This window comes from Phocoena phocoena, chromosome 3 (assembly GCF_963924675.1).
Source record: "Phocoena phocoena chromosome 3, mPhoPho1.1, whole genome shotgun sequence".
NCBI lineage: Eukaryota > Metazoa > Chordata > Mammalia > Artiodactyla > Phocoenidae > Phocoena > Phocoena phocoena.
This window is the reverse complement of record NC_089221.1, coordinates 102,719,920-102,732,069: the sequence shown is the minus strand read 5'-3', so window position 1 is coordinate 102,732,069 and position 12,150 is coordinate 102,719,920. Positions and strand designations below refer to the sequence as shown.

Genomic DNA, 12,150 nt, shown 5'->3' with positions numbered 1-12,150 from the left:
ACCAGATCAAAAGGAAGTAACATCTGACTTTATGAATTTTTTTAATGTAATTTTCCCTGGGCTTCCCAGATTCCCTAACCCTCTGAGTAAAGGCCAATATCCCAGGGTCAGAAGAGAATCAATGTGGTGACAGAGTTCTGTGAAGCTGACCCACTTAAAAGTAGTGATGTGAGAATGTATCACAGCATTAAAATTGTTTCCACTTAAGAAAACTAGTGGTCTTTTTGCAAACAGATTTTAGAGGAAGAACCAAAGACATAATATTATAAATAATATGTCAATATCTTCCTGGAAACCAAAATTTGGCTTATTTTTGTAAGCCAAATTTTGAAGAATGATTCCATTTCGGTGACATTTCTAGAATTATAACTCACACTAGAACATAAGAATCTCTGAAATATTAGTGTTTATCAGGCTCCTTAACAAAAGTATATCTAAAAATCACAGATGCCTTGAGGTTTGACATTTCAAAAGAAAATTCAGGGATTTTGTTGCTGCTGTTCTTGTTCTTAAAGAAAATTTCTGTTATTCCCACTTGATAAGAAACAGTGCAATTCTTGTTTTAAAAGGTTTATAAAAAAAAAGGCAACTAGGCCAAGTTTTACTATCACTGTATCAGAATTGAAGGGGAGGCGGTGGGGAAACAGCGTGCAGCGTGGGAGAAAAACAATGGTCCATTTAATGGCTGCCTGCCCAATCTAATTCCAAAAGAAGTCATTCTCACGGACTTGAGTACAAAGATAACACATGGTATCTTTGTGATCAACCATGTCAAAAGGCCAATTAATACAGTTTCCAAATATAATTGATTCAAATTAGTTACACTACTATCTTCCTAATTTGGAGTCTTGAAGAATGTTACCAAGCGCTCAGTAGAGGCACAATATATTAATTAACCAGATCTTCATCTATCCAATAAATATATTAGAAATATTAAAAGATTACCTATTTTACTTACCCACTCAGCTTTTTCTAAAAGTCATCTATAAGAAAGCACACTAGTAAATAAGATATAGTTAAAAGAGTAACTTCCAAAGAGTTTACTGGACCTGTGCTAGGGTTCACATAACTATATGAAACCAACTTTCTAACATATTCTAAAAGCTATAGAGTTACAATTAATATTCTTGATATTCCAATTGATAATCCAAAGGCCAGTGACATTCTCAGTGACTTTCAACAAAAGAGAAACCAAAACGGATTCTCGATCTAATGTTCACTTACATAAGTATTAAGCAGAGCACTCTATTTGAGTATTTCAGTCTTTCGAGATGTTACTGGCAAAGTGCTAAATTCCTTAACTTGAGATATCTGGTTTTCTTTAATTAACAATAATCTTTTGATGTTCACACTACCTGCCCTTTGCTGCAAAACTCCTATTTATCCTAGCTCCCCCCATCACCTCCTTGGAGCAGTTCTCTAAGGGTTACTTGACATACTGCCCTCTGGGCTTGACGTCCTAAAACTTCCTGCAGAATTAAACATAACTCTAAACTTTTAGGTTGTGAATATATATTTTTAGTCGAGAAAACCACAGCATTTAAAAAGTCTCCTGCCTTTTGTTTTGGGAAAAGCGAGCTCAGTTTACACTAGATTCTCTTCCCTACTACAGTAGTTATTAAAATCTTTCTTTACTGCCAGGAAAAAAAAAAAAAAAGAATATCGAAACAAATGCGTAATGCTGATTTACCCCAATTATAACTAAACAAGGAATCCCCTAAACTAAATAAAAAAGGTGAACTGGAAATTATTTATGTAATAAAGGCAGCAACTACTCCCCTTCCACAACTCCCTCTCTTATTCAGACTTCAGTACCCCAGAAAACAATGAATAGAAAGATAGGACTGTTCTAGTTACTCAATTCTTTTCCTTGTTAGTACCTCAGTATTTTCAAAGACTTGATAAAGAAAACTGAAACTGGTTATCTCAAACATTTTAGAAAGTCTGCATTAACAATTAGCATGATGGAGAACTAACTCAGATATGACATCTATTACTCCTCTGACTTTTAATCACGTTTCCTTACCGTTTCAGGATACATGTGTCTAATTCTTTTTCTGTTATCATCACCTGTATCTGTATTTCTGAAGTGACACCGACTAAAATATCAGACTGCTTATTACAACAATTAATGTTATTCTTACATTTCATAATGTTATTCTGGCTGCATAACACATCTGCACCGCTTGTGATTCTGTCCTTTTTTCCCCAGTGTCACATTGTTCCTTAAATGCAAAGCAGAGGAGCTTTCCAAACAATCAGAAGGTATCCCATACCATGTAAAATAGTAGTGCCCTTAACAGCTGTCTTCCTCCCTCTGCTTGCCATGACCTCTCAGCCTTTTTTGGATCAGATTTTTAGTCAGCATCGAGCTCCATGGACTGTGTTACAGTGAAAGGCTCAACACAGTGGAATTAGAGACTAGTACTATCTGCTGCGAGTGGTACCTTTTAAAACCTAATTTTGGAAATCCTGATTTGCCAGGTAGAAAATATCAGAGAGGGATAACTGACCCATCCCTTTCCCTCAACCCCCATACCCAACTAAATTCTAACTTCTAATTATCTTTCAAGTCCTTTTATTTCTCTTCATCTCCACTACCCATCATCTCTCCTCAGCTGTGGACTTTTGAGAGTTGTGTCCTTGCCTTAGACTTGTCTCCCTTCAATCTAGTCTCCAGCAAAAGTAAGCTTTGTAAATACTAACCTAATCAAATTAGTTCTCTATCTAATTCTCTTTATGGCTACTCAATACCCTCAGACCAAAGTCCAAATTTAATAACAAGACCTTTTAGGTCCTTCACGACTTGCCTCCTGCCTACCTGTCAGTCTCATTTCTCAATACGTACCAGCTTGACCAAACTGCATTTAATTCCTCAATCTGTCAATCTCTCCTCCACAGTCTTAGGTATGTTGTTTTCTCTGCCTGGTACACTCCCTTTCTTAACCCCTTCTACCTTCTTCGACTGCTAAGTCCTACTGATTCTTCACTGAAAATGTGTAAAAAATATAAGTAATACCATTTTTTTCCAGGAAAACTTAACCCGCTAAACCCAAGTTAGGTGCTTCTACTATATATTCTCATAGCACCTTGTACTTTCTCCACTTATCACACTGCCTGTTTATTAGCCTTTCCCATTAACTGAAAGCTCCACGGGGACAGGCACCATATTTGTTACTCTCCCTTTTATTCAAAGAACCTAGCACAGTGCCGAGCACCCAGTAGACATTTATATATATTTGCTGAATAACGAATAGCCAAGAAACTGAAAGTGGTAGGTCTAGGCTTCTCAGCCATATTTATTACCAGTGATTCTAAGGGGAGCAGGAGGGGGCATACTTGTTCCCCTAAGAGCTTTTCCAAAACACATAAAAGCCAAGAACAGATTCAAAATAAACTCTTTAAGGTATCTGAATATTATTCTTAGTCTCTTAAGTGGGAAAAGTTTATCAAATGTATAGCATTATCCTTCTGGTTAGTAAATTAACATGATTTCACTAAAGAGAAAGAATAAAATTAGATAAATCCCATTTCACAATGCATTCGTTTGGCTGTATCTCTATACTTCACTTCTTAGAGATGGATAAAAATACTAGTCAAGGGCTTCCCTGGTGGCGCAGTGGTTGAGAGTCCGCCTGCTGATGCAGGGGACACGGGTTCGTGCCCCGGTCCAGGAAGATCCCACATACCGCAGAGCGGCTGGGCCCGTGAGCCATGGCCACTGAGCCTGCGCGTCCGGAGCCTGTGCTCCGCAACGGGAGAAGCCACAACGGTGAGAGGCCCGTGTACCGCAAAAAAAAAAAAAAAAATACTAGTCAAGTTTCCTAATTTGCAAAAGCAATAGATTATTCTACTATTTAGTACTTCCTAAGCCCCAGCCTCTGTGCTAAATACTTTTTAAAAAAATTCTCACAACAAAACCATAAGTAGAGCTATTATTATCTCCATGTCACTGATGAATAATCTAAGGTACAGAATTTGAACTTATGCTTATGCTGCTCACCACAATTAAATCAACTTGGTAACCTATATGTCTGATCTGCAATAATATACATAATAATTGTGAAAAGATAAGGAGTTCAAATGTAGACTCCAACGTGCAGTTCCTATTAAAAGGACATGTGATATAATGAGTATCTGAGGATTTTTCTGTAGGTCCAGTCAAAAAGGCAAGAGGTGCTGGCATACATTTTATTAACAGACACCAACCTACTTATTTTGGAAATGTCTTTCCTGAGAAACTATTTGATGATACGCCCTTAGTATTTGTTGAGGATAATTTTTTCAATTGCCATTTAAAGTCTTTATATTTCTTGCAAAGCTAATACTTGAACATTGTCCAACAGGTGGTTTAAGAACCATAGAACAAAGAACCTCAAGGCAAATTCTACTCATACTTTTACATTGTCCTTTTTTTTTTTTTTTTTTTTTGCGATACGCGGGCCTCTCACTGTTGTGGCCTCTCCCGTTGCGGAGCACAGGCTCCGGACGCGCAGGCTCAGCGGCCACGGCTCACGGGCCCAGCCGCTCCGTGGAATGTGGGATCTTCCCAGACCAGGGCACGAACCCGCATCCCCTGCATCAGCAGGCGGACTCTCAACCACTGCGCCACCAGGGAAGCCCTACTCATACTTTTGTATTAGTAAAAAGATTTTTCTCTTTATCAGATAATGAGAATGAAAGAACACATTGTTTTCCTTTCTTCCTTCATTCAAAGTCAAATATAGTATTCAATTATCGTAATAATCATATAAGCTCAGATTTAAGGTATTTTTATTTCCTCTATTATTAATTTTTAAATTACAATTTCATTAGTCCAATTATACCAGTGTCATATTATAACTTTTCAAATTTTGAAAGTGGGTAGGATAAAAATTATAAATAAATTCAACATTTTGGAGTGGGGCAAGATTCAGGCATGATCTTACCTAGGCTGCTAGCAAATTCTTCATGACAGTAAAACTACCTTAATGTTCATCACATCAAGTTAGTTAATTCAGGAAGTAAATGAAAAATAGTGTAAAATTTTTTGTCTTACTTATGTATTACCAGAATTCTAGTAAGTAAACTGATCACTTACGGAATATTAGAATGAAGCCAGATGTAATCTCTACAAGGCAGTAAAGTTTTAAAGAGATGATGAGACATGAGCAGAGTGGAAATATATCTTTGAGAACATGTGAAAGAATAGAACAAAGTTTTTGAGTGATGAGCCAATAATCAAACTCATTCACCCTTTGACAGTCCAAAGAGATCCCATGAGCCATCTCTGGGAATTCCACAAAGTAAGAAAAAACTAAAGATAAATTTATGGTAATGGTACAGAAGTGGTAGGAAAGCTTTCTAATAGTGTCTTAATTGTTACAGATTTCCCTGAACACTGAGCAAGACACCTGCTATAAAAACATACAATACTTAGAAACACATAAACGTACACAGATACATACACAATCCAGTTTGTGTTTATGGGAATTAAACATAATTTTCTCAATTAACTTTCCAGTGATATGAATTTGGGTCACAAAAAATTTTACAATTCAGGCACCCTTGCCTCTGAATCCCTCACTCTAGACTTTGACAGCGCTATTCAAATACTTGTGTTACACACATGACTGAAAGTTCCATAGACTACGAAGTTCTTTAAAAAATACTTGGTTTCACAATTTAAGTTACCTCTAAAAGTTAAAGATGGGAAAAACAGGATAACTAGTAAGAACTGATATTTTAGAATTCAAATCAATAAAGAATAAAACCCAAGCATAGATTCAGATTACATATATGTGTGTGTGTGTGTGTATATGTATATATACATACTAAGAAAAATGCAGATTTGGTAACACATAATAGAAAATTGTTCAAGTGGAAATATGTGGAGGAAAAAAAATCAAATCTAGGTTCTAGATTGAAATGGATTAAGATAACATTTATCATCTCAATTTCTTTAAACCAGCATTCAGATTACCTTCAACTGACATTTTTAAAAGAAATAAGAGACTCAGTAATCTTTTTCTGTTTTTATAATACATACAAAAGGTTAAAATTTAGAGGGGCATGTGAGGGCAGAATATAGTAGCTATCTCTAAATATATAGAAAAGGGGGGGAAAAGGAACACATCAAAAAGAATAAGGGACAGCTTTAAATTTTTGTAAATACCCAGACAGTTGAGGGAAATATTTAATAAATACTTGTCCTTGAAATTATTTTCTCCATGTGCTATTTTCTCCAAGTACAAACAAAATATGTAATGATAAAATTAGGGTCATGGGGCTTCCCTGGTGGTGCAGTGGTTGAGAGTCCGCCCGCTGATGCAGGGGACATGGGTTTGTGCCCTGGTCCAGGAGGATCCCACATGCCGTGGAGCGGCTGGGCCCGTGAGCCATGGCCACTGAGCCTGCGCGTCCGGAGCCTGTGCTCCGCAATAGGAGAGGCCACAACAGTGAGAGGCCCGCATAACGCAAAAAAAAAAAAAAAAAAAATTAGGGTCATGTTTATTTGACCAATTAATCAGAAAGTACATTCTAAGGACTGAGGATGAAAAAGTTAGATATCTACTTAACTAAGTTTGAAGGAGGCAAAATCAATGAAAAGGAAAAGATATAAAAAATGTTCTATTACTTAAAGCATGAAAAAAGACTGAGCTTATTATTGGAAAATCAAGTTTAACACATATTTCAAGTAATACATTTTGTTTTTCTAACCTATTTTGAGTACAACTTACTTAAATACTGTTGCATATGCTTGTAAAAATGAACAAAGGCAAAATCTTAGTATCCCTGTTGGTCTTGCTAGACCATGTTAATTCTGCTTTTTGGTTAAATACAAAGGAATAGAATTATGGAGGTTCAGCAACAAGATTTTCATTAGGATATGAAATCATGCCATGAGTTCCAAAAAGGGTTAGTTGTATAGATTTGGGAAATAATCACTCATGCAAAAATCAGAAAATACCTGTACCGAGCCACCATGTCTGTCTGCTGCAAGGTGAGCTCTCAAATGATGGGGATTTGCCTGCTGGGAGTCCCAAGCTGCCCTGTGGTCTGCCGACTGCCATTTATTTAATGCATGTGGCATGCATGGAAGAAGAGAAACCCAAAATGTTAAACATCTCATCCTTATAATATAGAAAACAATCGTATAAAAGGAAATTTAAAATACCCTTACTATTCTGAGTCACAGATGTAGTTATCTTTGCATATTGAACATGGAGAGATTTCAGTTAAAATGCTACAATAATGTAATGATCAACCACAAAAATAAAATAGAATCACAGAATTTTAGAAGTGAAAGGACTTTAGATATCATAGACTCCACTTGTTAACTTTATAAAGTTAACAAAAACTAGAGAGGTAAAAGTGACGTGGTCAAGAAAGTACTCCAAATAAACCATGAAATGTTTTAAAAAGCCATCCACTATATTTTCTTACAGTAGAGGTCCCCATTAGTTTTCTGATGAGGAACTACTTCTAGCAAGGTGAATAAAAAGATAGTACTCAAACAGCCATACTTAAGGTCCCAGAAAACTTTTCTCTTCTTGCTTAGTACCCTGTTTCTGATTATGAGGATAATACAAGAAAACAGAAAAATTCTTCGAAAAGCGAGAAGTGCTATATAGAATACCAAGAGGATATGGTAAACAATTTTTTTAAGTGACAATCTTACATATATGAATCTCTTTGCCTCCTTGATCTTTTTATCTGGTTCAAATTAAGAAACCCATTTCCATGAAATAGGCTGATAATTCTTGAAGCTTTTAGATGATCTGGCAAACTTGTATGGCAATAACCACAAACTAATAATAATCTAGTAACAGAATTAGGAGTAACTGCTTAATAGGGGTCAATTTCTATGTTTCAGGAAAATGTGGACAGCACTAATAAGAAGAGGGGGAAGGTATACAATATTTAAGTTTCTATTACGTTTGGTTCTGCATTAGCTGCTTTATATGTGTTATCTCATTTTTGAGATAGACAGTATCACCCTCATTTTACTGATGAAGACACTGAAACAGTAAATACTTCTCTAAGGTCATAGAGGTAGCAAAGAGTACACAAAGGATTTAAACTGAGAGCCTACTGCTCTTCCAATATTACTACCTAGCTCCTTATCACAATTACATTATGTTCTAAAGACTTCAGGGCTCTTTTCTTTCTTTTTCAACCAAAGTAAGGAAAATCATGCCACAAAGTGCCAAGTACACTGGGCTATACGGAGCCTAAGCATATCAGGAGCCAGAGTAACCCTTTAGGGGAAGAGATGTTGAAATCAAGTGGACACAAAGAATAAACGTTCCGGCACTAAACTTCCTAAATTAAACTGTACAACGAAAAACTGCATTCTTTGGCATGAAATATGTCATCAAAGCAATTATGACAGTTCTATAATATCTTTTCATTAAATCCTCCAAATTTATCACCAGAATTTAGCAGATTTGTAGGGTTAAAGTGAAATAAATTAGGCAAGACCAAATATTAACAAGATGAAAGAATGAAAATCATACTAAAAGAGAGACAAAGATCTAAATGTTGCGTAGGACAGCAGGCAACATTTGGGAACCATGGACCTTTTAAGAAGACAGTAAGAGCTATGCAACCTTGCCTCAGAACAAACATTTGCATGCACCCAACATTTTCTGTAAAATTTCCAGACTCCCTGAACTTCAACCATTGACTCTAAGTTACAATTGTTTATCTGGGGACATTACAAAGGTTTCAGACATTTAAAGAATTAACCTTTCTTCTTTTGGGATTGTGAACTATGGGTTTATCACACAACTTAAGCTGTTTACTGCATCACAGATAGTTAAGAAATTTTTTCTAGATATACAGTGTTTCTATCATGGTAAGAATCTGCATGTCCTGGTTTCAAATTCAATATATAAGCTCTCCTAAAGGCTTTTCTGAGAAAAAAACTGACTCCTTACATTTAGTGCAACAAGTACTACATCAACAAAATATGGTTCCCACCCTCAGTGAGCTGGCAATTGAGCTAGCAAGATATATCTGAAACATGTAGAAAGTTAACCTTTAAAACATTTAAATTTATTTCAACAAAAATTTAACTCAACAATAAAAGAAGAGTTTCACTTATTACAATACCTAACAGCTCAAGTGGAGATCTTCACAGAACATGAATTACTGATCTTCTTCCACGTACATTTGAGAAATTAACTGATTTATAAAACACAAACTCCAAGTTTTGATTTCTCCCATTTCTTTCTATATACAGCATCTTATCAGAATACTCAAGCTATCAACAAGTTGTAATTTGTATTGGAAGTAATTTATATATAATACCCTTTACTGGCCCAATTTTTCTAAGGTGAAATTATAAAACTAATCTTTTAAAATTCTCTATACTTTAAAGCATAATGTTGTTAAATATTTCTTAAATGCAGCATTTTATTTGGCTTTTATTTTTAATAAGTTGTGTTTTTTCTTTGATTTCATTTCTTATTTAACCCTCACCTGAAACCTGAACCCTGATGGGATACAAAAAGAATAACACACTATCCTCCTCCAAAAAGGGTTATAACACAAAATTCTAAAGGCCTGTTTAACTCAGGGTGACAGCAAAAATTTTTACGTCAAAAGGATTCAATAAAGCTTCCTTATACAAAAATAAGAAGAGTGAAAACGTTCAAAAATTTCAACAGCTTCCAATATACCTTACCCAGGAAATACAAATTCTTCAATGAATCTTCTATGCCTTGTCTTGAACCTACTCTCTGCTCCAAGCCAACTGCTTATTTCTCCTCAAACATATTCTACATTTTTAAACTTCTGCTTTATATTTTTTACTGTTCACTCTCCCCAAAATGCTCTTATTCCTTCACCTGCCTTTAAAAATTCCATTCATTCTTCAGGCTCATCTCAAAAGCTATCTTTGCCATAAAATCTTTATAGATCCTACATATTCCAATGATCCTCCTTGGCACTTTATTAATGTATTTCCTATGGTAGAGTTTATTCTGCATTGTAATGTAGTTATTTGTGAATTTATTGTAATAATGATAACAGTAATACCAGCCACGAGAGTTGAGACTTAATGAAAGCTTACTATATGCTAGGAATTAAATGAATTATTTTTATTTTATAGATGAGAACTGAGGCTTTAAGTGAATGAGTAATCTGCCCAGGGTCGAGCCATATCCAGGTATGACTGATTCCAGAGGCTGAGAGAGGTCTTAGCCACTGATTACAAAATCATTTCTTACAGGTTATATGTTTTCCTTACTTCCGAATTTCTGCATTGTGGAGAATAGTAGTTTCCAAATAACAGGAGCTCAGTAGATAATTTAGTTCACTAAACTAGACTATAGTTAGAAAGACCAACTGCTATTACAATTCATTCCAACAGGGTATCCAGATACTTCCATTCTAACAGAATATCAAACATTGCTCAAAGTTTATTATACTAACTTATACCACTAATTAGGATTTATGATTAAACATTTTTAATGTGAACATTAGGGGAAGGAGTCTAGCTATTGAAAATATATGCATTTTCATTTTCTATCCTTAATATGTGTGTATATAGTCTGCTTTATAAAAGAAAAAAACATGTATTTCAATCCTTCAATACGTATATACAAGTATGTATACACGCAAATGCATACACATATAAAGCTGTCATCTGCACATGATAAAACAACAAATATATTTATAAACTGTGAGAAGGTAATACAGAAGCAAATTAAGACACTTCATATCTAAAAGGGCAGCAAACCTGATTTTTGGATTGTTGCATCTTATCTCTGTGTTGATGTGCTTCTCTGTTTGATGACAGAGCAGGATCTTGCTGAACTGCACCCACTGGAGTAGGCTACAATACAATAACAATTAGAATCAGTGCATTCAATTTCAGAACTCTTATTTAAAATTATTTAGCTACTTAACATAATCAGGGGAAAAAAAAAGACACTGTTAAATAAAGTAAGGCCTTAAGAAAAGATATCTTTCCTAAAATATGTTGTTAAATACAACAAAGAGATTATAGCTACTTTTTAAAGTATTTTCAAAATATCAACTATTTATTTTTGTATCAACAAAAGACCTTCTAATACTGTCATTACTTTTAGGTTACTTTTTCATATCAAAAAAATGAAAGTGTATTTGTTTATGTTTCTCATTTCCAAAGCCAATATATAAACGGAAAAAATTATTTTAAGAAAATTAAGGGAATAGTTTTTTAAATAAGCTAATAAAATTGCTTACTGTCAATATTTTAGCTCAGAAGAGGCTTATATAAAATTTAAATTTTCAAATATAATTCAAAACTTCATATAAATACTTTAATCAAAGTATATTCAGATTTGTATTTTAGATACTATATGTATTTAAATCACTTTGGAGTTAAGAAAAATACAGATTAAACGCTTAAGTAAGTCAGTTGTTCAAAAATACTTGAATCTGAGAGTTCAGCAGTTCCAAATCTGGAAAAAAATTTGCTAACAGTGAGCCATAATTATAGAAAATTTTGTAAGGCATTCTTACTTATTTAAAAATAAAAGACTAGTGAGAATACATATTTGATTTTCTGGAAGTCACCACTTCAAAGAAAGAATTTAACGATAACTTCATTTAAGTAATGACACCCATCCCACAGTTATGATCAAGACAATTTTTTTTTTAACTATGAAAACTTGGTACAGTTTTTAAAACCTAAACATGCTCCAATATATAAGTATCAGTCTATTCCAAGATAACCTAAAACTGCTAGAATAATTAACACATATTTTAAAATTACAAATGCTTTGAAAGATGACTAAAGGAAAAAAACTAGCTGATCTTTTAAAAGTTATCACTAGAATATTATATTTTTAAAAAGTATATTTGACATTAAGAACTAAATCAGAAGTAAAACATTCAAAATAACTCATCACTCTAAAAAGTAGACTCCAAATGTACGGTTTTTACAAAATTCAAAGAATAATTTTTATATTATGCTACCCGAAACATCCATAAAAAAGAAATAAAATGAACCCTTTAAAAAACTATTTATTCTCAATCCTAAAATGTATATGGAACCACAAAAGACCCTGAAATGCCAAGGCAATCTTGAGAAAAAAAGAACAAAGCTGGAAGTATCACACTCCCTGATTTCAGACTATACTACAAAGCTACAGTAATCAAATCGGCATGGTACTGGCA

The 12,150-nt window shown here is 34.3% G+C and overlaps 1 protein-coding gene across 1 annotated transcript in view; it reads right to left on the bottom strand.

Moving 5' to 3' along the window:
- The window catches only part of CSNK1G3 (casein kinase 1 gamma 3), a 129,907-nt gene that overhangs the window by 16,737 nt on the left and 101,020 nt on the right, over positions 1 to 12,150 (bottom strand). Inside the window, exon 10 of the mRNA XM_065874674.1 lies at positions 10,727 to 10,822. Within this exon, the coding sequence (XP_065730746.1) occupies positions 10,727 to 10,822 (96 nt within the window). The remainder of the gene's footprint in view (positions 1 to 10,726; positions 10,823 to 12,150) is intronic.